General features: G+C 42.1%; 1 protein-coding gene across 4 annotated transcripts; it reads right to left on the reverse strand.

Moving 5' to 3' along the window:
- On the reverse strand, positions 1-24,169 carry NRROS (negative regulator of reactive oxygen species). 4 transcript variants are annotated; one of them, XM_016135270.2, is made up of 4 exons: positions 24,020-24,169; positions 13,064-13,145; positions 8,196-8,316; positions 1-4,608 (listed from the first exon to the last, which is right to left on the reverse strand). In XM_016135270.2, exons 3-4 carry the CDS (start codon positions 8,301-8,303, stop codon positions 2,638-2,640), a joined length of 2,079 nt encoding a protein of 692 aa, XP_015990756.2. In that variant the 5' UTR covers positions 8,304-8,316; positions 13,064-13,145; positions 24,020-24,169; the 3' UTR covers positions 1-2,637. The 4 variants fall into 4 exon arrangements, with proteins under 4 accessions (XP_015990756.2, XP_036075342.1, XP_015990753.2 ...); XM_036219449.1 differs by lacking the exon at positions 24,020-24,169 and having other exon boundaries at positions 13,064-19,767; XM_016135267.2 differs by lacking the exon at positions 13,064-13,145 and having other exon boundaries at positions 2-4,608; positions 24,020-24,168.
- Between the last annotated feature and the right edge of the window lie 712 nt (positions 24,170-24,881).

The following is a 24,881-nucleotide window of genomic DNA, read 5'->3' on the forward strand; positions in this document are numbered from 1 at the left end:
CTCAGGAAGAACTACTTGGTGCTCAATCTAACTGTACAGGAAGCCTTAAGCAGGCACAACTCTGGTCTAACCAGAGAACTCTGAGAATAGGCCTGTGGGTCCCCCACCTTTAGCACTCTCACTCTCAGAGTGGATATTAGAATGTACTCTTCTGCAGGTGGAGGTAGGGGTGGGCAAAGCTGGACAATGGTACAGAATTTGCTGGAGAAACCACAGCTCAGGACTGGAGGCAGAAATAGACCTGTTCCTCTCATCCTTCTCGCCATACTGAAAGAAACCTAAGAAACAGCCTTTGGACCCTAGCGATGGATAGCCCACAGCCTTCAGAGATCACTGCTACAGGCAAAGGTAAGGATCCATCCTAATTTTTTCTCAATCTGCCATTCTACAAGGCTAGACCCTAAGAACAGGTAGAGTGAGTGGTGAGCTACATGCAGGGGCTTCAAAAGGCTTGCCTGACCCCAACTATCTCTGGGGTCTAAGAGTCCACCTAAAGTTTCCATCATTCGAGTCATTTCTTTATGCTAAGAATTTGCTTCAAGAAGTCCTCTGCTGAAATGTACATGCTACCTAAAAGGGCATGGTGCACATTTATCTTCTTGACATCAATCTTCCCTTCTTGTTTTGAGAACTCTACCTCTTACGAAAATATCTAGGAAGCAGAGCCCATTTTCTAGCATAGAAGCCTCATCAGAAGGTACGGCATTTGCTGTCACAGCCTCTCTTGTAGTCAGGGCAGGGGCACGGGACCTAAGGGCACCCATCCAGGCCCACTTGCTCCAGACTGCACATCAGGAGCCAGTGACACAAAGCAGCAGGATTTGGGAGAACGTTTATTTCGGCAGTGGGCCGAAGCAGAGGCCCTGTCCAGAGCTGTCAGTGGCAGCAGTGCAAACTGTGGTGTCCAGTGGCAAGGGGTGGCTGCAGTCACGTCCTCACAATTACTGTTTATGGCATGATATGCACTGTGGTCCCAGCTGCTGTGTAACATCCCCCATTCCCCCACATTTACCAAGTCTGCTCCTCAGCCTTCCCAGAGAACCTAGAGCTCCCCAATATCCTTTTACTTAAACTCACACTGTTTAAATCAAACACAGTCATCCTCGGTTGCAAGAAACTAAGAACACCGACCGATACAGGAGTGACATGTGAACACAAGAGAAGTCATAAATGTACCAGCCATGGATAGATTCATTTGTCAGATTAGCCAGTTGTCATCTTGGAAGACAACGAGACACCAAGAAAGAGTTTTTGTTGACAAGAGGAGGAAATCGAGAGTGTCTAGTCTTATGGGTATTGGCTAATGGGGCTTTCCTAGAAGGACACTAGACAGAGGCTTCAAAGAAACCTGAAGGACATCCAAGGCACTGGGCTGGGAATATGAAAAGAGACACATTGACCAGAAAGATGGAGGTAAGGCAAGGCTAACACAGCCGACACCAATGCCAGCGAGCGTAGAGCCTAACTGAATGGCCTTGTTTACACCCTGTAGAACATCTAAAGGAAGTTTCTGCTTTGTCAAAATAAGACCACTGATTTAATCTCTTTGATTTGCCTAAACATTTCTGCTTACGTTAACATTCACGGTACTAGCAATCAGTTTGTGGGACTTCTGTCCTCTCCTCTTTTTCCTCCCAATTTCATCACTGCATTTGGCCTCTTTATGATTTAATTAGCAGGGATAAAAACTGCAAGGATAGTGTAAATTCTAAACTGCTGAAAGGGCAAGGGCTATGTCTTTATTATCTTCTCCCTAGAGAAGAGCACAGAAATTGTTCATTATTCACTGAGGAAAGGAAGAGAGAAAGGAAACAAGGAATGTAGCGAGTACAGACACTGAACACACGCTAAGAAGTTGTTTGTGGCTTGTGTGAAGAGTAAGGGTAATCCACAAGTCAGCAGAATTCACTCCATTCTGCATTCCTCTTTACATCTCTCAGAACAAGGACTGTGCCTCGTGTTCAGTTTATTGCATGAATAAACTCTGGGCATGGTTATTGTTCTGTTAGTTTTTCCATAGAAGGGTCATGTTTGCCTGCCAGCAACTCAAAGAATGAACCCAGGGCACCCGCAGAAAACCCTTTTAGGCCCACTTTGGCTGCAATGGCAATTCAAGCCAAGACTGGAGGTGACAGTTCTCATCTCAGATCCCCCAACTCAGCTCTGAAATTCTGGTCTTTGGTGAACCCCCAGGGCAGTGACTCTCACCGTCCACAGGACATGCTCTTGGAGTTGTTTTTGCTATTTATGCTGTAGGGTAGCACTGAATCACCACCTTTTCTCACCAGCTCCATGGACATCACCGAGGGAAGGGCACTGAAAATAACATAAATGAAACTACCAAAAAACCTTAAAGAAAGAAAAAAAACACAAGCCGTGTTTGATTTAAAAAATATTTATGAGATATGTTTTTTTTTATTTTTGTAGAATGTTACTTAATAAATATTTTACCAGTATGATAAAGATGAATCATAATGATGGAAGGAGAACTTGGGGCGCCTAAGGGATGGAAACATTTTACACTTTAATTTAAACCTCAATTTATCAGATTTGTCCTCTGCATCAGATCTTGAAATCTGGCAGAGAAAGTGTTTTTCCATGCACGGAACAAATTTCTAACCTTGGCTTGTAGCCAGGTCAGTATATGGAGGACCAGTGGCAGCGACTCTTGATTACCTGAAGCAGAGGCTTCTTAAAAGTGAGGAAGATGACAGTGCAGGCCACCAGTAAGGTGAGGCAGCTGGGGAGAATAAGCACAAGGTACAGCAGGCCCATGTCTACCCTTTCCCACTTACAATCCTGAGGCATGCCGCTGGGTAGGTCTACCAGGCGAATGATCTTGGAGGAGAGGTTGCACGTGACCATGGCCAAGTCGGCAATGGTGTGCAGATGCTGTAGGGCCCCCCAGCCCTCTACCCAGCAGCAGTCATATGGATTCTGACTGAGGTAGATGGTCCGCAGACTTCTCATGAGCTGCTCAGACACGGCCCTCTGGGGAAGGGCTGTGAGTGAGTTCCTGCGGAGATCCAGGGTCTGCAGGGCCAGGCTGCCCCTGAACCTTGGGAAACTAGTCAAGGAATTTCCTGATAGATCCAAGTTCCTCAAATTCTTAAACGCAGAGAAGTCCAACTCCATGAAGCTGGAACTGAGGCCCACATTCCTGAGAGATAGGACCTGTAATGTGGGCGCGATCTTCTCAAGAGGGGCAATGCTCCCATTCAGAACCCCCCAATTGCCAGACAGGTCTAAGTGGGTGAGGGCAGTCCCCTGGAACGAGCAAGCTTGTAATGCTCCCAGCCCACAGCCCTCCAGAAACAGGCTCCTCAAAGATGCCACATTCCTGAAATCCACACAGCTAGGAGGGGCCATGAGGTCTAAGCCAGATGGCTGGGGACAAAGTGAGATCTGATTATGGCTCAAGTCAACTGTAGTGATGTTACTGGAATCAGCGAAAAGGCCAGTAGGGACACCCAAGAGCTGATTGGAACTTAGATTGAATGACCGGAGGCTCCTCAGACAGCTGGGGAGCCCTGGAGCCAAATGCAGCTCTGACAGCTGGTTCTGGCTCAGGTCCAGCTCTGTGAGCGCTCCTGGGGGCTCATGCTCCCGGATGTGGAGTGTCATCAGGCAATTCTGGTTGAGGTTCAGATGGGAGAGGGAAGGCATTTTCTTTAAGAAGCCATCAGGCAGGTATTGAAACTGGTTCTGGCTCATATCCAAGAAGCGTAGATCTGCAAGGTCACTGGAAGCAAACTCTTCCCAGAGGTTGACTGTGGTGATGTTGGTTACGTTGCCATCCACAAGGAGGAACTGGGCTGCCATCTCTTGCGGTGATGAGGTGTTGTACAGGTCCTTATAGAAGCCCATGTTGTTATCTCGCAGCAGGAGGGTGTGCAACTTGCTAGACTGGGGCAGGAGGGGGAAAAACAGCAGCTGATTGTGAGAAAGGTCCAGTGTCTCTAGCTCAAAAGCAGCCTCTTCCCCCGATGCCAGGAACCATTCCAGGGCATTGTAGCTGACATTGAGGAACTGGAGCTGCGTGAGGCTGAAGTCCACAATGCAAGGAAGGTTGTTATAAGCCAGGTTGAGGTGTCTCAGCTCAGTCAGGCCATCAAAGGCACCACCTTCAATCTCAAAGATGTAATTTCTCTGCAAATCCAGTTCTCTGAGGTGCCCCAGGCCCTCAAAGGCAGAGTCATCAAGCCTCATGATGGTGTTCCTTGCCAGGGACACAGACTCCAGTGAAGAGAGGTTCTGGAGCATGAGAGCCACCATGTCTTCCGTCAGGGAGTTCCCTGACAAGTCCAACCTCCGCAAACCCTGTAGGCTGTGGAAGGCAGCTGCTGTCTCCTTGTAGCTCTCTGACAGGGAGTTGTCAGGCAGCGCTAGGCTGTGCAGGTGGGCCTGTTCCTGGAAGGCGTCACGACCAATGCGCTCCAGGTGGCAGCTGTGCAGACTGAGGCTCTCCAAGAAAGGGTAATGCTGGAGGGAATGATTCCACAGGGTCTTGAGAGGATTGGCATCCAGGATGAGCGTCTGGAAGTAGGTTGGGAGACTGCTGGGCACTGAAGCAAGGTTCTGCCCTCGACAGTCAGCGACTCCATTCACCTAGGTCCAAAAACACGCTGGTCAGCAGAGAGGAGATCTCTGAGGCAGAGGTTAATGTGCAGAAACTTAGTTTGTTCATTAGACTGTTTCTGCAACTTCTGGGAATGGCTCTAGAGATCATAATTTTAAAAAATAATAATAAAAAAGGATGGGAAACTATAGAACAAAAGGGAACTTTTCTTTATCCTTAACCTTCACACTAAAAGAGTCAGCTAGGAGCTCAGTTCCAGGCCTCACTTAAAAAACACAGCCTGTCAGAGAAGATCTGAGAACCTGTTGATTGGATGCCGAGTGGTGATAATTGTACCTGCAGTTTGATTTTAATGGTGAGAAGGGTTGAGGACCAGGTATCTATCTGGGTTTGAATCTGTCATTTATTTCCTGTGTGACCTTGGGCAAATAATTTAGCCCAAGTCTATTATTTCCTCTGGAAAATGGAGAGAAAGATAGTACCTACTTCAGAGGATTGCAGTGAGATTAGATGAGAGGTTGCACAATGCCTGACACACAGTGGGCATTATTAATATAATTGGTCGCTACTGCATTGTAATCATTATTGCCATAACACCTGTGTGTCTAACAGGGCTACCGCCCAACAACCAGCAGTGTTGTGGCATCTTCAATTCACCCAAAGAAATTTTGCTTGGGACTCTCCTCTACATTCTGGACTGATAAAAATCACAACTTAAAAGGACTTCAGAGCTCATCATCATCATGAATTGTACAGAGGAGTAAAGTAGGGTCTGGAGAGAAGCGAAAAGTCAAAGGCAAAGCTGTGAGTAGAGGCCAGAGCTCTTAATATCCAATTCAGTGCTTTTCCTCGATGCTGTTCTACCATGATTGTGCTGTATAAGGAAACAGGAGGGATGGGATGACTCCAGTTTCACTGCAGAAGTCACTCAAGCCTCGGGATAAACTTAGCGCAATGTTTTACAAGACTGGCAAAAACAATCAGCCACGGGATGTCAATTAGGTGTCCAGGAAAAAAGTTTTAAGTGATAAGACAGAAGAGCAATGGCATTCCTTTGCACGTATTGGTCAGTAGGACAAAGTCCATGATTACCTAAAATAGTGGGCCCAATCCCAAGGGGCAAGTAGAGTACTGGAACAGGGAAGAAATAACCTGATAGAGAGGAAGAAACATAGGTTTGGAAAGAAGACAGACTCAAGTCTGAATCTTTGGCTCTGCCGCTTATTAGCTTTGGGCCTAGGACAAGGAATCAACCTCTCGGAACTCCAAGCTCTTTATCTGATTATTAAAACAAAATCTTATAATAATTAAATACATATAGTATGAAAATATAGAAAATTAAACTCTTCAGCAACCTCAGTCTCTCCCTCAAAGAAACACCACCAACCTTTTGTTACATATCTTTCTGGACTCTTTCCTCAAAAATTATCTACCTTTTTTTAAAAAAATAAAAAATTTTTAAATGAAACTGCATGCTATAAATTGTTCAGTAATCTACTCCCCCCATAATATATGATAGACATATTGCCTCGGCAATAAAAATAAAAAAATATGATTACCTTCTTTTTAGCAACTGTCTATTAGTTCATTGCATCAATACAATAGTGACTAAGAGCAAGAATTCTAGGGTCCGTCCATTTTGGTTCTGCTTTTATATCAAATGGCTGACCTTGGGCTGGTTACCTAACAAGCTGGGACCTTCATTACTCCACCTATAAAATGATAATCATACTCATAATTTTCTCATAGGGTTTTTTTTTTTTTTGGAAGATTCAGGGTGATTATTTAAGTAAAGCACTAACACAGAACTTGGCACATAAGTGCTTAATGACCGTTAGCTAAAATAGCATGATCTCATTAATTCATTTCCTATTTTTGAGCATTTCAGTTGTTTCTCATTTGTGAAATTCCTTCCACACCTCCCTTCTCCCCAAAAGTCTTTGGAATCGTGATTGAGATTGCATTACAATCGTAGACTAATTGGGAAGAGAACTGACATCTTTACAAAATTGTGCCTCCCTAAGCAGAAACAAGCAGTATTTCTTTATTTGAGTAAGTGTTGGTGTCCCCCACACAGGGACTCTCTGAAGAATGTTGTGGTTAGGGGCTTTCCAAAAGCCGTGAGACCCCGTTTCACCCCAGCTGCTGCGGTCATGGGGAGTCACACCTCTGCAATTCCCTGCGGCCCCACTGAAGTGCTGCAGAAGGACCACAGGGCTGTCAGAGCCCAAGAAAACCTTACCATGTCCGCTTTCTGATAATGTCACATGGTAATTGCAAGGAGGTACAATCGAGGGCACCTGGACTCTCACACTCTCAGCCCTCAGTTTAAAAGAGCCACAGAAAATCCACTCTTTGAGTTCACTGGCAGCTGAGTCTCTACTCCTGCCCACCGGGCTAAAGAGGGTCAGGCAAGGAGTCAAGCCTGAATCCCAAAAGTCTGTCAAAGAATTGTTTTATTCCCTCCTCTTACTATGCCTAGTAACTTCTCAATTACCTACTGTGAAGTTCATCTTTCATTGCCTCTGTAAGGGAGTAATGGAAGTCTGTGTAGCAGAAACTAACAAGAACAAAAATAAAAACTGACAAAACACATAGCACTTACTACATACAAGGCACTGTTCTGAGTGCATCATGTACATTTACTCATTTAAGCATTGTAACAACCCAGTGTCATGGTATTAGTGGTTGGTACTATTATTATCATCTCCATATTTTACAGATGTGGAAGCTGAGACACAGAGTAGCCCTGTGTCACCAGTTAAGTGGTGGAGCTGGAGTTTAAATCTGGTCTTGCTCATAACTTCTACCCCAAACTGGAGTACACTACAATGTAGTGGTTAGAGGTTACTAAAAGTGGTTAAGAACTCTCACCAGCTGGGTTTTAAAGCTTCATCAGCCTTAAGAACACATTTTTGAATATAAGTGTTAACCTTGATATCCAATTTGTTTTCCTAGTGCCCCAAATATAATAGCACTCAAGAAATGTTTATTAGATATATGTTTCTCAAGCAGATTTTTTATATCACTGAGTTATAGGTAAAGGACAAAATTTCTAGAAATGTGCTCAGTTGTTATGAGCCAAGTCTGTTTCTATGCATAGGCTGAAAGCCCTGGAGAGGGTAAGCCACAAAGCTCTGATATCTGACTCTCTGGATTGTCGTAAGCCCAAGTGCAGCTGAGGATGTTGCTCTGCAGCACAGCTTGGGCAACGTGCTCTTCAGTACAGCTGTTTAAGCATTTGCTATTGGCTCCTTCACAAATTCTGACTCAGGGCTTCTCCAATTTCAATATGCCCCACCCTTATCAGATTCTGATGCCATTAGTGGTGCTCAATCACAAGTTGCTCTTGTTCCAGATGGCTGAGCTATGCCTGCCTCCGAGGTCTCCTGTCTTCAGTAGCTATGAAAAAGGTGGAGCACAGCGTAACTCAGTCATTATCTTAACTTTTGTCTAAAGAGCAGCTTGAACATGGCATCGTGCTAGGTAGGTACTGAGTGATTCGGATTCATTCATTCCCTACTCTCCTTGACTGACAATCCATCAGCTTTCCTAATGGACCCAAACTTGTCAGGACAGAAGCAACAGACAACTCAGAGTTCCCGGGGAAACTCACCAACTTGCAGCCCCCTTGGGAAGCTGCTGTGACTGTTCCACTTCTGTTACTCCATTCCACGGTCAAGAAGTGAAAACCCAGGCAGAGCCAGAGGGGCAGTAACTCCATCTCAAGTGCAGCACTGTGGACAGAGGGCAAGAAAGAAGTAAGAGAAGAACATCCCGGAGGTCTGCTTTGTACTCTCAGGAGAAGGAGCCAGTTCCCAGTTTTGTCTGGTCTTGGAAGTCCACAGCTATGAGAAAGTGGAAGCCCACAGATTCTTCAAATACCTCAAGTTAACCAACACTTTCAGCCTTTCACTGCAACTGTAAATAAGAACTCATTTTTGTTTCGCCTCTACCATTTGATGGAATGATGGCTGAACACTGAAACCTCCGAGAATCCAGCAACAGATGGAGCAAAGGATTCGAGGAGCCAGGACCCAGGTCACCTAGAGTTTGATATGTTTTGTAGTTCTGTTGAAATTTTCCTCCCAAAGTTGAAATTTGTCTGATGCTCAATAAATATTTGCTGAATGAATGAATGAAAGAATGGTGAACTGAAATTGAAATAATGTTGCTTCTGATAGCATAGAGTTGCTGATTGTGTTGACATAAGGCTTTTAGTAAAGAGTAGATCTCATTGGTTAACTCATTTAAATATAGACTTTTAAAATAGGATTTTGATGTTTTGCCTGGATAGGGGAAAAATTAAGGGGAAAATTAAAAAAAAAATCTTCAAATATAATAAGGATTATTGATGAAGTGTGGTTACCAGCCCTCTTACCTGGCCAATTAGCACAGAACAGAAGTCATGAGAAGGCTTAAAATTATACATATACCAATAGAATTTTAGTATCATGAAGAACTATAATGTAAATGTAATATATCCTCTACCATCACATATTCATAGGTGAACACACAAAAACCCAGAGATAATAATGGCTTATTCGAGGTTCCAGATTGACTTAGTGGCAGGGCTGGGAGCCCTCTCTGAGCTCCAGGATGAGAAACCAGGACACTATCTCTCCTTGTAGGTGCTAGTGAATTGACTACCTTCCTATTGGGAGAGTTTATAGCCCAGTGGCATTCCCTCTCAGCTCTGCATTCCTCTGAATCTGAGGCAAGTACCTGGCCCCAGCATTCCAACCAACCGCCTCCCGTTCTCTCTTTGACATCTACGTGGGAAAGACCACAGGGTCTGCTCACCAGTCTTTTCCTGGACCAGCAGCACCAGCGCTAACATGAACCTTCTCACCTATTCCATGGACCTTTCTGCCTGACACCTCTCAGCTCTCTAGGGCCCCTTCCTCTTCCTCTTTCTTTAAATAAGTTTACACAATCTCTAAGGCTATTTTTAACTTCCTAGTCAGATTTGAATACTCATCAGTGAAAACAGACAAACAGAAAAGCTAAGTGAAACCAGGTAAATATACTTTAACCTTTATTGCAGGTCAGGCAATCTCTCCTTCCAACAGAGGAAACGTCCAATTCAGAATTCAAATGTTCTTGCCCAACACTGGAAATCCCCTTCCTAGAGCCCCCTTCCACTTCTGCACCAGTGCAGGAATTATCACCTCATGCCATGTACAGGGCACAGATGGCAAAAACAGAGCCATATGGGCTCCTTTCTCAGTATCCTCTCAACACACACACACACACACACACACACACACACACACACACACACACACCCTCTGAAACCTTGGGATCACTGCTCACCTTGAGATAAGGTTGCCAGACTTAGCAAACTGCAAGATGCCTTTGAATGTCAGATAAACAACAAATAACTTTTTAGTGTAAATATGTCCCATTGAATATTTGAGACATATGTATACTAAAAAAATGCATTGTTTATCTGACATTCAGATTTCACTGGGTGTCCTGTATTTTATTGAGGAGAGACAGGGAGATGGAAACCGTGGACCAGATCCCTCCCCTCCTCCTTCCTGCTCTCCGTCAGGCTTGGGATGGTACATGCTGCCGTGACACTGACCCCTCTAGGACAGCGAGCACAGTAGATTGAAATACTGAATCTAGGTATGTTCAGGGCAAGAGTGTAGTTCTTCAGGGAGGATGTAACGCTTCAGATTGGAATGCTCAAAGCCCCGATGTCACTTACACCCGGAGTGTAATTTTAATTTCCGGGTCAACAAGAAAACTTTTGTAAATTTAAAACATATTTCCTTCCTTCCTTTAAAACTCAGTCAACCAGTCCAGAAAAACTCTTGCTGTACCCTCTTGGAAACTCCATCTCTCATGAGACAGTGTGGGAAGATTATGGAATTTAGAACCAGACAAAGATTTGAATCCTGGCTCCACTGTTTGTTATTTGTCCTTGAGAAATTCATATAACGTCTCTGAGACTCAATTAATCCTTCTGTAAAATGGATATAAGAACAACTATTCAAAGTTTTAATGAGAATCAAATAGTAATGAGAAAGTGCTTCATTAATTATGAAGGTAGTTAATAACATAATTATTATTTATGAGCTCAAAACGCCAATAAGCAGCTTGAGTGGTTGTTATTTCTGTGCAGTCTCCAAGGTAATTCAGCAGCCACGCAGAGAAAGAAAGTAAGATGAACAATTTGACTGAAAGAATAAATATATCACATCAACTAAATGTGTAAAAAATATGAGGGAAGGTCCGATTGAAAATTCTACATTATTAATTCCAGAACAGGGCTAACCTCAGAAAAGGAGGACTATGCTGGTTTAGAGCTTTTTGTCCTTGGAGCCATGGTTCACCTTCCCCCGCCCCGCTCTGGCTTGCAGGGGGCTGACTTCTCAAGGCTCTGTGTCTAAGCTCTAGGTGTCAGCTGGCCTCTAGCTGGTTTGGTCAATGGGAGACACTATTGGGAGGTGAGAAGGCATAAGGAGAGAGAATACAGGGTATTTCTCTCCCTCTCACTCTGCCTTCCACAGAAAAGTATTTGAGTTTCTTCTGCCCACTCCTAGACACTGGTAATGCCCTTGTCCTTTTATCCTCCCCCTACCTAGGAGAGGTCTTAGCTTGCTGGAGTTACTGTCCTCTGGGATGACGGTTTCCTGGTTGGCAGCTCAGTCTCTTTCATCATGTGTAGCCAATTTCCTGAATTAAATTTCCTCCATTTCAAATAATCTGTATGTTTCTGTTTCCCGGTTGCACCCTAACTAATACAATGATGTAAATGAGAATGGGCTTGGAGAAGTGCTAAACAAAAAGGTATGTAACAACTCCGAAAAGAAATAAAAGACTCAAAATAATCATTTAGGTTGAGAAACACTTCCTGGAGTGCGTAGCTGTAGGCTTCCTCAGAGCCATGCCACTACAAAGAGTACAAGAGAAACAGTTTGGATGTCAAATCTCATTGGAAAACTTCATGAACCCTCTCCTGTGTGTACAGGACTGCAAATAAGAAACTGTCCCCCTTTACTCTTATCTCTTAGGCATTTTCTGAAAAACACACTCATTTTTTAAGCCAAATGTTGCTCATCTTAGATACATTTTTGCTGGAGAAAGTGAAGAAAATGGAAACAACTATGATGGAGGGCACACAGAGCAGATGACATAAACAATTTAAATGGTATAATCTGGACCCTCTCCTCATTGTAAGTAAAAGGACTTGGATTAATGATTCTCATTTTAGAGTTTGTGAATCACTGTGGGAGCCACAGAGTTAATACAAAGGAACTGCCATTCAACCCATGTTCCAAGTAAGGGCTGAATAAGAATGATGTCTCTTTCTGGTCTGGGTGACCATTGGGAAAATATCCTATATAAGACCTGAAATCCCGACGTGAGAAGCAGACAGCATAAACAGACTCTATATCTGTTCTTCTTAAACCAGATAATGAAGTTGAAGAGTTCCTTCCAAAGTGTGGAGGCAGAAAATGATAAGTCCCATTCCCTTCAGTATACTGTCTATAAAACCTACATTCTTTTATTCAGTTAATAATTTCTACAAAGTTTTTCATTATATTTTATCCAGTTATGATTATCATGATCATGACTAAAGCCAGAGACTGTGGCTTCTAATTAGTGAAAACCTTTGAAGGATAAAACACCACCAACCCAAATGCCTGTAGGAAACAAGATTCTATACTTTGTCTGTAACACATTTGACTTGGAGATATTAAGATTATAAGTCTTATCTCACATTAGAGTGAAGTACTCTTAGTGTTGAATTTATATCTTTTCTTCATCTTCTAACTATTCTGTTTGTGTCCAGTCATCACAAAATGTCCTTATCGGTTCTCCTCTGAGAAGTCCTTGAAACTTAGGCTTCAAATACTCAATAGCATCCCCTCCATAACCATTAATCTTGAGAATATGTATTCTAACTGGCTTATCATGGAAACCTGTGATTCAACCCCATATCCATCCCTTATCTATTAAGAGTGTTCCTTTTTTATTTTTACTCTGAATCTCTTTTGTCTGGCTTTTTTCTCTCAGATCTCGTCATAACAAATAAGTGGTAAAAACAGATTTATTTCATGAAAACAACACAACACAAATTGAGACTGTATTCTGAAATAAGAGAACACTAGCAGTCTCAATTTGTGTTGTGTTGTTTTCATGAAATAAAAATTCCTCTGCTTTAGAAATTATGCTCGTTTGCTTTTTTTTTTTTTCTTTTCACAAAATAATATGGAGAAATTCTGGCTTCATCGACCCAAGGTACAAGAAGACTGATTGATGGCCTGTGAGTTGTGTGAAACATTGAAAGAGATGGGAATATTTGCTCCTTATGAAAAGGGCACCCTGGTCTGGTGGCTTGCCTGTAAGCTGAGGCAGCGCTTCCACACCCATCCTATGACCACAACAGTTTCGGGCTCAGAACCGTTTGTTCCGAAGAAGATGACTGAGGAGTGGCTCCAGGACAGAGGACATGTGGATGATACTTGCTTTTGCAATGGACAGGGAAGAAAGGATGTGCGAAATCTTTAGACTTGTCTCTGCTTCTTGAAGTCTTGAAATTTCCATGTCCCTATTACGAGAATCAAAATGTTCAGGAGTGCAGCAGCATCCCTTTTAATGTCAGTCCCGCTGATACTTAAACACATATTATGTATACCACTTTTTTTTCAAATGTATGTAGATGTTCTTGTATAAATAAAAGATAACTTCTTTTTAAAGTGTTATTAACTCCAAGTTGCTTTCTGTTATGATGTAATGTCTTAATCAGCTGATAGCAAAACACAACCATCAGGTAAGAGCCAAGGCTCAGGTGTTTTTGTCCATTAAAAGGTCTCCTCATACTCAAAGTTTGGGAATACTAAGGAGTAACTCTGACCTGAGTTTTGATTTTGTTTTGTTAGAATTTTGGAGTCCATTTTCAGGAAAGGATGCCGGATTTCTAACATTCAGGGCCACCCTAATTATCACCTCCTCATTTTCAGCACTCTCTCTCGCCTCTCCACTTTCTCCAGCTGCTACTACTACAGCAGCTCCTGCCAGAGCTGGGACTGCAACCTTTTTGCTAAAGGCACTATTAGTAAATGTTAAGAGTGTTACACATATCATTATCACTGTCATTGAGAATTTTCTCCTCAAAGGAAGCTGAAAACGCTTAAATGAAAGAGGTCTTTGCAGAAAGTGGGTAACTCTCAGAAGTATTTGCTGTTAGAAACAAATATTTATAGACTGGTGGGGAGTGGGTTGGGGGTAATCTCCAGAAGCAGAGTACTCATAAGTGCAGGGTGTAAATGTGCGACAGTGATACCTGTGAACACAAAAGACACAGGTGCTAGATAGAGAGCTCCATGCAAAGAGAATCTGTCTTTTTAAAAAAATAAGAGCTCAAATACAACCTGGGATCCTGGGAGAAAGGGAAGGGCAGCTGGTTACAGACCACAGAGAACAGATAATAAAGAATAGAAACCCCAGTCTGTGACCACTTCAAACAATTCCTACTACCAAGAAGTATTTGAAAGCCCTCAGGCAAGCAGCTTTAGTCTCTTTGATTCTTTGCAAAAAATTAGAGCGATCTCAGCTTTCACCAAATGTTCAAACTCAGCATCTGTCATGATGAGACCACCTGTATCCTGAGCCTCCAGGTGAAATGCCTTTAGTAACACAGAGCTCCTGCTTGGTAGTACCCTTGCCAAAATGTTTGCCCTGAAGCTAGTCATGAGGAAACAGACAGTTCCAAGCTATAAGAGGTCCTACAAGACAACTGGCTTGGACTCTTCAGAAAAAGTCAAAATCTTGGAAAACAGAGAAAGGCATGAGAGGGGAGAGGGAGGAGGTCTGATTTCAGGTGACTAAGAAGCATCATAACCAAGTCCAATGCATGTACCTTAAGTAAATTTTGTATTTAAAAAGGTCCTTGAAAGAAAAATTTGAGACAGTTGGGGAAATTTACATGTATATTAAATGATGTGTTTGCAGATGGTATTATGCACACAGATGATATAAAACTATTGCTAATTTTCTTAGATATGATAATAATGTTGTGGTTTTATACAAAAGTACCCTTATTCTTAGGAAACACATAGAATTAAAGCAAAATATTGCCACCTGTCAAATTTAGCATTATATTTTTTTAATCTTTTTCCAAAATTAAAAGAATGAGGAAAATTAAAATAATGGAGTTTCTAAAGGGAGAGAGAAAATTATGGTAATATTTTGTCCCCAAATTTCCAGGAATCTACATTTTTCTAATATTCTTTTTCAGAAAAGTGTTTAGTAAACTTTAAATTAGAAATGCATATATACATAAACCTTTAAAATATCTGGGAAATTTAAACATTTGACATTCAAACTATAGCTTCCAGACAGATTCTCATGCATGGAAAGAGCACAGAAATGTTAGATTGTGTGTCCTGATTGAGGTTCAAGAATATGATTGATGTACTAATGTAACTCCCACTCCAGGTCAATTGCTCTGTTCACCACACCCACAATCCCTCTGGAGGGGCATCCCTCAGGGGCAGTACCTCACTACCACCTTCACCATCACCTTCACCTCCACCGCCACCTCCACCAAGCTAGAATCTTGGGGAAGCACCTGAACAGGGGAGGTCAATCCTTACCTGTAGCAAGCATCCTGTGATGATCCCAGTGAAGAGAAGAGAGAGAGAATTAAGTAATTAGCAGTGGAAATTGGAGCTAAAAGGCACAGAGAGAAGGTAGAGTTGAATTTTTGAGGGATCTTGCCATGAAGAAGCAGAAGCTCTGAGGTAGATAACAAGGCATACGAACAGAAAAGAATAAAACAGTCAACAGAAGACAGAAGTCATAGAAAAATGAATAGAAAGAATAACAAGAGGGCGGACCATGCAGGCTGGGAGAGGGAACAGAGAGAACAGGTTCTAAGGCTGTCTTTTGGGGTTCCTGGTGGCTCTTTACAGGGCCAGGTTCATTTTCTCATAATAGCACCTCACTTCTGTCACCACTCCCACTAGCTGGCCCAAGTAGTGCATCTTGTCAACAAAAAGAATCTAACTAAAACAACTTGTGCTCTTTAATAAGCTATATATATATAACAAAACTGAACATAAAAAATGTTTTAAAGTGCATACAGGCTTAATAATGTTACCTGCAAGTTAGAGAAAGCAGCTGAAATCTGAAGAGAGGGATGCATTTTTCAAAATGCATCTTACAGGTAAGAATCATCAAGAGATAAAAAAACCAAAGAGTGAAAGTTTGTTGGGAAACAAGACATTAATATAGTCTTAAAGTATCTTATTAATACAAGTTACTTGTTTATTTTACATAGGCAAAAATAACAGCTTTATAGTGGAAAAACCAACAGACACCTCTTTAAACAAATGATTAAATTACTACAGGGGGTTTTACTTCGATACTTAACAAAATTTTAATACAGACAATGGATGAAATTATAGTATTACATCCATGTTAAATTCCAAAACTTTGATCATTGTACTGTGGTTATGAAAGAGACTCCTTGTTCTTAGAAGATAGACACTGAATTATTTAGAGGGAGCAAGATGATGTTTGCAGCACTAGTAATGTTCTAATTTCTCTTCATCCTCATCAGCACTTGTTAGTTTCTGTCACTTTTATTATAGCCTTCCTCGTGGGTGTGAAGTGCTATCTCTTTATGGTTTTGATTTGTATTTCTCTAATTAGTAATACTGTTGAGCATTTTTCATGTGTTTATTGACCATTTTTATATCTTCTTTAGAGAAATGTCCAAAATGTACTTTTAAATCCAAAGTTTTCCTTAATTATGATTTTGGAATTACATGTAAAAGAAAAATAAAAAATATACTTCTAACAGTCAAGAAGCAGTTCTATTCCTTAGCTGAATTAATACATTCCCATATTTTGCAAAGAAACAATATTCAGATTGTGGATGGATTTTTAAAAAACTTGCAAATTGAAGATTGGGGAGACAGAGCATTTAGAATTGTAATGTCTGAATTCAGATCTCATGATTTGCTTCTCTGGCTTTCTTAGTAATGAATTTGTTAAAATATAGGCAACAGAATGGCTTTGAGTCCTTGTCTCTCTAGAACTGTCTCATACACTGCAGAGCAAATTGATACAGTTTTTCTGTAGGTCAATTTAGCGTAATTTATCAAAGGCCATGAATACATAGATTATTTCTGATTCAGTAATTTCACTTCTAGAAATTAATCCCAAGGAATTAAAATGTATATAAAACTACTTTTATAGAAATAGTCATTGCATCTAAAAGTCCAACAGTGAAAAGAATGGCTAAATACACTATGATACAACAATATAATAGGAATAATGTGCTGCAATCAAAAATGCTTTGGTAGCAATATATTTATTGACATGGAAAGATGTTCATAAAAATATTAAGAAAAAAAGGAAAGTACAAAACAGAATGTATAGAATATGTATGCATCTTCATATATATAAAAAATATTTGAAAGGGTCCACATCAGAATCTCAACAGTGAGGAGAAATGCAACTGATACTTACTTTTTCCATATTTGTATTTTTGCTTCTTCGTATTTTCTAATTTTCTAATAATTAATTTCAATGACTATATTAAAACTCTCTTGGAGAGAGTTTGGAGGCCATAGCAGCTCTTCCCTTGGGCAGCCAGCGAGTAGAGTGCCGCTTAGAGCACTACTACTCTCCTCATCTTCATCTCTTCAGAGCTACAAATGAGTCAACTGGCTTCCTTCTGCGGTCAGGGGCAGCCCTTTAGAACCAACAGAGGTCATTTAACTGTTCTGTTCCACAGCCACAGGCTGCATCTGGCCACAGGCCTTAAAATGTGCAATTCTGCTCCACTGGGGAGATAACACCTTGCTCTTATATGGCTGGCGGTAGTTCTATGGTGTTACCTTTACATACACAAGACCCACATACTATCCGTGGATAGGCACCCAACCAATAATCCATTAGCTTCAAACTTGTTGTTTCCATTCAGTGTCAGGAGTTTGTTCTATCAGTCACTCCAGTGGTGGCCATTGGTGACAATAATCCCCGCCTCGCTGACCTCCCAGGGTTGTGTTGGTTGAGATTGACTGAGATGTGTGTGAAAAGGCTTTGTCAATGTAAGGAAATACTGTGGACTTCATTAGTAAGGCAAAACAGTGTCAAAATTAAAGGAAAGTCAGAGTTCCTCTGCCAACGGAGCTGGTATTGAAATGAAAGGGAGAAGCTGCAGCACCTTCTCCCATCTGTGTGAGCTGCAGAGCTTGTGATATTCAGAGAAAGCAAGACCACCCAGAGTCTATAGGTGATAATCGAGGCTTATCGCCCAAAGTGGAAATATATCACCCCCTCCCCAACCTCGGTTCCCTTGAGAAAGAGCACAACTGAGGAATAAAACAATATGGATTCTGATTACTGACTAGCTCAATAATCTAAGCTCTCAGATTTGGATTATATCCAAGTTCTCGGATTTCTTTCCAGGCTCTTAATTGTAATAGCTGATGTTTATGGAGGGCTCACCTTGGGATGAGTGCTATGCTAGATGCTTTGTATATAATATCCCTCTCGAAATCACAGCAGGTATGTGTTGTCATCCCCATTTTACACATGGTAAATTAAGGCTCACAAGAGCTTAGGCCATAGAACTAGAGCATGTCAGAGCTGCCATTCAAACCTAGTCTGTGAATCCAGCAAAACTCAACCTCATTGCCACAAGCCCCGGCCACCCTGGGATATTTGCTGTCTTTGACTAAATCATGAATTTTCACACACTTTTTTCCCTGTGAGAAACGCCCTTTTCCTCTTCTTCTCCAGCCGTCCAACTCTTAGTCATTCTTCAAGGTGCAGTATGTGTATCATCTCATCACATTCTAGTAGTTCAGTTAAACGATAATCCAATAACACATATACTATGGTAGTATATTATCGTTATAGTTTCTATGGAAGTTTTTTGATTTTTTATTTGATTTTAATGTTTATGAAAATAAATGTGAGCAGCTAATAGGTATTGTCAGTAATTTAACTTTTCTCCGTTTTATTATGAAAAATTTCAACATGTAGCAAGGTTGAAAGAATTCGACAGTGATCACTTGTATACCCACTGCCTGGATTCTACTATTAACTTTTTACTATACTTGTTTTTATCACATATCTATCCATCTACCCTACCTACCCTTCAACCCATCTTATTTTTTGATGCACTTCAAAATAGTTTGCAGTCATCAGTACACTTTCTCCTAACTACTTCAGAATGTATATCGAGTGATTTAACTTAAAAAGAAGTTTCTACTTTTTCAGTCTTCTGGGTCAATTTAATTAATTTAATCTCAATTTAATTGTGATTGCAAAGTCAGTTATTTTATTTGGGGAGGAAGATTTCTAATCATTGCCTTAGTGTTCTCAGCCAGAATTAGGAGAGAAGTAGCTCACACTAAAGTGTGAATGACTGATACCCTCTTTCACGCACTGCTCTTTCATGGGTATTTAAATAGATAATGATGAAAAATAATACACTTTCATGGTATAATTTCAGGATGATAGGAGAGATAATTTTGTCCTTTTCAAAACCTCTCAAATTTTACTGGCAAGGTGGCTATTCTAACTAAGGTTGATTTTTTTCTCTAAAACTTATTTGAATTCACAAAGGACAATCCCCTCTCATCCCCAAAATAATGATTTTTAGGAAAGTCTTGAATGAATCCAAGACAATTGGATTATCATTAATGCTATTCATTAATAATAATAATCACACTTGAGGTTGCAAAGACTTCTTACAGACGTTCGATCTCATTTAATTCTTGCAACAGTTCCTCATAGCAGGCATTGTTATCCACATTTTTTATTGTGGTAAAAATACATATAATTCACCATTTTAACCACTCTCTGGTAGCATTAAGTATTCTCATTGTTGCGCGACCTCACTGGTATCCATCTCCAGTACTTTTTCATCATCCCGAACTGAAACTCTATACTCATTAACTATAACTCCCCATTCCTCCCTCCTCTCAGTCCCTGGTTACTCCTCTTCTTTCTTCACTATACATATGCCTATTCTAGTAGAATATGAGTAGAATCAATAAATGGAATCACGTAATAATTGTCCTTTTGTGCCAGGTGTATTTAATTTGGCGTAATGTTTTCAAGGTCCCTCCATGTTGTTGCATGTATCATAATTTCATTCCTTTTTCTGGCTGAATAATATACCATTGTATGTATATACTGCACTTTGTCCATTCATCCATCAATGGACATTTGGGTTATTTCTACCCTTTGGCCATTGTTAATAATGCTGCTGTGAACATCAGTGTACAAATATCTATGTACTAGTCCCTGCTTATTATCTCCATTTTACAGATAAGAAATCCAAGACTTGAAAAGGACAAAGTGAATTTCCAAGTTACACAGCTTGCAGTGAAGCCAAAACCAGAGCCGAGTTCTGGCCCAGGTAATAGGTGCTGGATGTACACCTGAGAGGAAAATACATCAAATGAATGTTCAGCTGGGTTGCACAGGTATGTATTTATCGGTAAATAGCTACCCCATGAAACCCCACCCCAATTGCCTGGCCACTCTCTCAAAATTCTCAAGGTCCCCGCCATGATCCAGCAACCAACAAGGTAACACCTATAACCCAGTTTGTTATGACAGGGCCCTGCTTCTAATGACAGTGTACATTCTTATTGGTCAGTGCCTGTGCCATGTAGTGTTTGCTATTGTGACTAGCACCTCTGAGTGTTCATGGGGTCATGGTCTTCTGTGCGTATGAGGCAACCTGTCAACACCATGGAGTATACTTGTGACAAAGACAAGAGCCTTTAGAAGGTCCACAAAAGAAGCTAGAAAGCCTAGGGGGGGAAAAAACTAAGGATTTAGAGGAAATAAAGCCAGTATTGTTAGTTAAATTAGAAGCTTCAGTTTCGGGACCTAAGGAAGGGCGCAAGAACCTAGACAAGAGAAAGGCCATCTGGGGAGTCCCATGAGAAAGTCTCAGGGTACTAGGCTGGGAGACAATAAGGAGACCATTAACATCTCTGAAGCTGAAGGAGGTGTGGCCCAGGACCAGGTAGGGAAAGACCCACTTGCTGGTGGCCCTGCAGACTGAGGAAGAGAGCTCAGCCTTGGTGTCTGGGACCACTTTTCTGGGAGGAGACACCAGAAAGGCAGGAGAGGCCCAAGGGGTCATGGCTGGTCCAGAAGAGAAGTGACACTACAGAGGATCAGGAGGAGCCAGTGTCCAGCCTGACTTCTAAAAGGGAGTGACATGAAGCTTTTGGAGAACATGACGTGTGCTCCAAGATGAGCCTCTGCCAGTCACTGTGGGTGCTAAGCTATCTCAGACACTTAGGTCCTGCTTGAGAAGAGTCAAGGTGAAATGCCAGAGCCCCAAGTGCTGTCTCCTGGGGAGAAGTCTCCTTGTGATTCTTTTATTTCTTGGAGGGGCAGCAGAAAGTTTCTTGGGGTAAATGGCACAGCACCTGACAGAGGTGTCCTTCGGGTTAGGGCTGAAGGCGCAGAGTCCCTGTGCCCTCACAGAGCTTCATAGTCACATGTAGCCCATCACGGTACCAGCCCTGCTCTTGCCCATTTTGCTGGTGAGAACCATGACAGGGTTCTACTTCCTTTTTTCTTCCATTTGTTCAGTCTGAAACCACTCATGCATTAAAGTGAGAAGACACATGTGGTTTGGTCTCAGCACCTGACTCCATTTACTCTAGAAATCAGTTGGTTTTGCTTGCCCATATTCATTTCTCCTTCTGGTAACAACTCCTTAATTCCCCTTTGAGGAAACCACCCCTCCTTTTCTTTTCTTTTTTTATTATTTTAATTTTTAATTGTGGTAAAATAGACATAACAAAATTTGCCATCTTAACTTTTTTTCCCTGTGGTTAAGTTTGTCTTCTCTCTCTCTCTCTCTCTCTCTCTCTCTCTCTCTCTCTCTCTCTCTCTCTCTCTCTCTCTCTCTCTCTCTCTCTCTCTCTCTCTCTCTCTCTCTCTCTCTCTGCCATCTTAACCATTTTTAAGTGTATATTTTGGTACTGTTAAATACATTTACATTGTCAGCAACCAACCCTCTAACTTCCTTAAGAAGTCTGTGTTATTTTGAGTCTGACCTTAACTTTTGGCTCTAAGGAGGGGCCTATGAACAAGCCTGGGCCCTTCAGAACCTCCTATTCCCCTAACCATAGTGAATGGTTTATAATGGATTCACAGAAGACAAGTCCATTAGAATCAGTCCAAGGATTGTTACTAGTACTATTGGGAAAGAGGCTTTCTTTTTCTGCTTCAGACACCAAACCGATGGCAATTAAGTATGAATTTGCAGGCACCCATCTTTGCCACTAACTTTAGAACCTGACTGATAAGGAAACCTGCACAGAGAAAAGCAATGCTGAGGAATAGAGATGGATGGATTCCTGGCAATGTTTGAGTGCCTGGATCCAGCTGTGCCTGAAGCTATTCCCCATATACTTTTTGGTTATTTGAAAGAATAAATTCTCTTTTTTTAATTTTCCTGAAACCAAGCCAATTGGGTTTTTGTCATTTGCAACTGAAAGACCCCTAAACTTAAAAATACAGTTGCTTTTGAGGCTCAATGAGATCTAAGTCTCAATGTCCTTTTTTCCTCTTCTTGACAATCTGAGCTTTCATAGATCATCACTTAATGTAGCTCAGAGCCCCCCATACATTGAGCCATGGCAAGTTGTTCAATGATAAAGTTGACAATGATAAGGTTTTGGGGGGAGGGAGGTGGTTGAGTGGAAATGAGTATAATAAAGAAGTTCTACCAAAGGCAAACATATTTGTCACTAATAAACATATCAGTGAAAATCATTGAACATACAACAAGCATGTCCTGAGAAAAATAATACTTTTTAGTCATGGTTAAAAACCGACCCTCTCCTAACTTTGTGTGGCTATAAAGTGGATCTGAGAATGGTGTGAGGCATATCTAGTTGTCACTCAAGAGTCCAGTTTATACTTTATGGTGTGGATACCCGCTGCAGCCAGAACACGGGTTATAATCAGTACCCGTGTCACTCTTCTGTGACAAAGAAAGATCGGAGACAAAAAGGTCAATGCACTCCTAACACAGGCCCCGGGACAAAGACCCCAGGACCCTGCTCTCTGCTTAGGAGGCTCCTGCTCTTGTATGATGGGTTTAAACACTATATAAATCAGGTTTATGTGGGTTTTCATGAGGTTCCATGAGGACACCCACTAGATGAAAACATCCCTTTATAAAATAGGTGTTTTGTTTTGTTTTGACCTAAAGGCAGAAGTTGAGCTTTTTGTATTTTGATTTTTTGTTTTTCAGGGCCTATGATTCTATAATTCCCTTTAGGAACTCTCAGACACATATGTAAAAACCTACTGGGTGTGTGAGGGAAATAAATAAGTGTCAGGGTGCTAAAACACAGAAAACCATTTACGTCTACAGAAGCAGTCTGTGTGCGAAAAGAGCATAAATCTCGGAAGGCCAGTTCTATAAACTCAAAATGTTTCTAGGCTGTACCCATCATGGAAGAAATCTTCAGTGAGGTCTCTTCACTTCCCCTGGAAGTGCTTTACCCAAAACCAGCCCTATCCAGAGGCTCCATTCTTAGGACTCTGCTTCAGTCTCCATGAGTCTCAGCACTGTTGGGCACATGGCCACCTTCTCTCGGGGGTGGGGTGAGCAGGCAGCCCATTCTGAGGCAACCTGGAGCCAAGTCAGTGGCTCCTTACTTGTGCCAGCTCCTCAGTGCATGGGGATGCTGAGCCCTCCAGAATCCAGCCCACCCGGTGAGGCCACGAGGGCTTCGGAGGAGCCCCAAATAAGGAATCAGAAAGGCGGGAGATCTAGTCCCCCTGACATTACTAGCTGTGGGTCCAAGTAGCGGAACCCTAGTGAATTTCCCAAGGACAAACACTCTGTGAGAAATGAGCCTTGCCTGTCTTCTTCATAGCTCTGTCTCCAACACAGACCTGCACATGGAAGATATCCACAAGTGTGCATTGCTATCAGTGAGCATCAGTGTCTTCATCTAGGACATGGTGATTCTGAATCCACCTTGTGGGGCGGGAAAGAAGATCCAAGCACTCAGCGTGCTCAGCCTCAGGGTAGTCTCAATGCATCCAGTCACCCCGCCCAGGAGAGAGCATTATTTGTTCCCATTTTGCAGATGAACATAGTGAGGCTTAGATATCCTCCCCACAGAGCCAGGAATCAAGCCCTCAAACCAGGAATCTGAAGCCCTGGTTGTTTCCATTACACCACACCACCTTGTTCAGCTCTGAGTGCTCCCATTGGGACATATTTCCATCTACCCAGAGCTATAGCTCCAAACTGGGCACAAAAGCGGTGGAGCTTGTACGCAGCAAGCCACACTTCCCAGTCAGCCCCAAGCTGTGGGCCAGAGACGCTGACATACCACCTGACCTGGCCTGAGCTTGCACACCTCAGAGAACCGAGTAGGCTGACGCCACGCAGGAAATACTCACGGCTCCCGCAGGCCCAGGCAGCTCCGCGGGGTGCATCCTCTCCCAGGGCTCCGGCCTCCTGGAGAGCAGCCGATCGCAGGGTTGTGCTGCCTCCTCTCTCTGGAGCATCAGATTATTTTAGCACTTGCGGAAGGAACGGACGGAAACTGAAGTCACATGGAGAGCAAGCAGCTCAGCGACTCAGCACTCACAGAAAGCAGGCATCAGAAAGGGAACTGCCCCCGCGGGTGGGTGGCAAGGGGGGAGGGAGAGGGCAGCCGGCGGGAAACACTGGCCTCCGGACTACCCGCTGGGTTTGTCAAGGAGAGCAGATATTTTTATGGTCTCCCAACAATGTTGGCTCCAGGGATTTTCTTGCCTTAGAGATTTTGAGGGGTGGTGAGCTGCGGGTCCCTGCCTGTGTGTTCTGCTGACCCAGAAAACTATTCTCCAAGGTTATGTCCAAGGGTCAAGCTGTAGCAAACTTTGGGAATGGATAGGACACATGTTTTCTACTTGGGAAAGAATGCACCTTCTGGAAGAGCCATCCACTCAGCTAGTCTTTATGAATAATCTCCTTTTATGTGTCCAGCACATCAAAATAATAATAATAATAATAATAATAATAATAATAATAAAAAAATAAGAAAAAGAAATGCAAGTTGCTTTGTGGCGGACTGTCAAAGTGCCATGAACTAACTTCCTTCCTTCCTTCTTTCCTTCCTTCCTTCCTTCCTTCCTTTCTTCCTTCCTTCCTTCCTTCCTTCCTTCCTTCCTTCCTTTATCTATCTATCTAGCTATCTATCTATTATGGTGACATCAAAATCCAATAAGTTTCAAGAGTACAATTCAACAATAAGTTTATACACACACACACACACAC

The sequence above is a fragment of the Rousettus aegyptiacus genome, unplaced genomic scaffold (assembly GCF_014176215.1).
Source record: "Rousettus aegyptiacus isolate mRouAeg1 unplaced genomic scaffold, mRouAeg1.p scaffold_m13_p_4, whole genome shotgun sequence".
In the NCBI taxonomy this organism is placed as follows: domain Eukaryota; kingdom Metazoa; phylum Chordata; class Mammalia; order Chiroptera; family Pteropodidae; genus Rousettus; species Rousettus aegyptiacus.

Bases quoted from the DNA above. Each gene is read 5' to 3' on its own strand.
- NRROS (XM_016135270.2), bottom strand. From the start codon at position 8,303: ATGGAGTTACTGCCCCTCTGGCTCTGCCTGGGTTTTCACTTCTTGACC. The intron at 4,609-8,195 runs GTGAGTTTCCCC...TTTTGGACCTAG, and splicing joins CCCAAGGGGGCTGCAAGTTG to GTGAATGGAGTCGCTGACTG.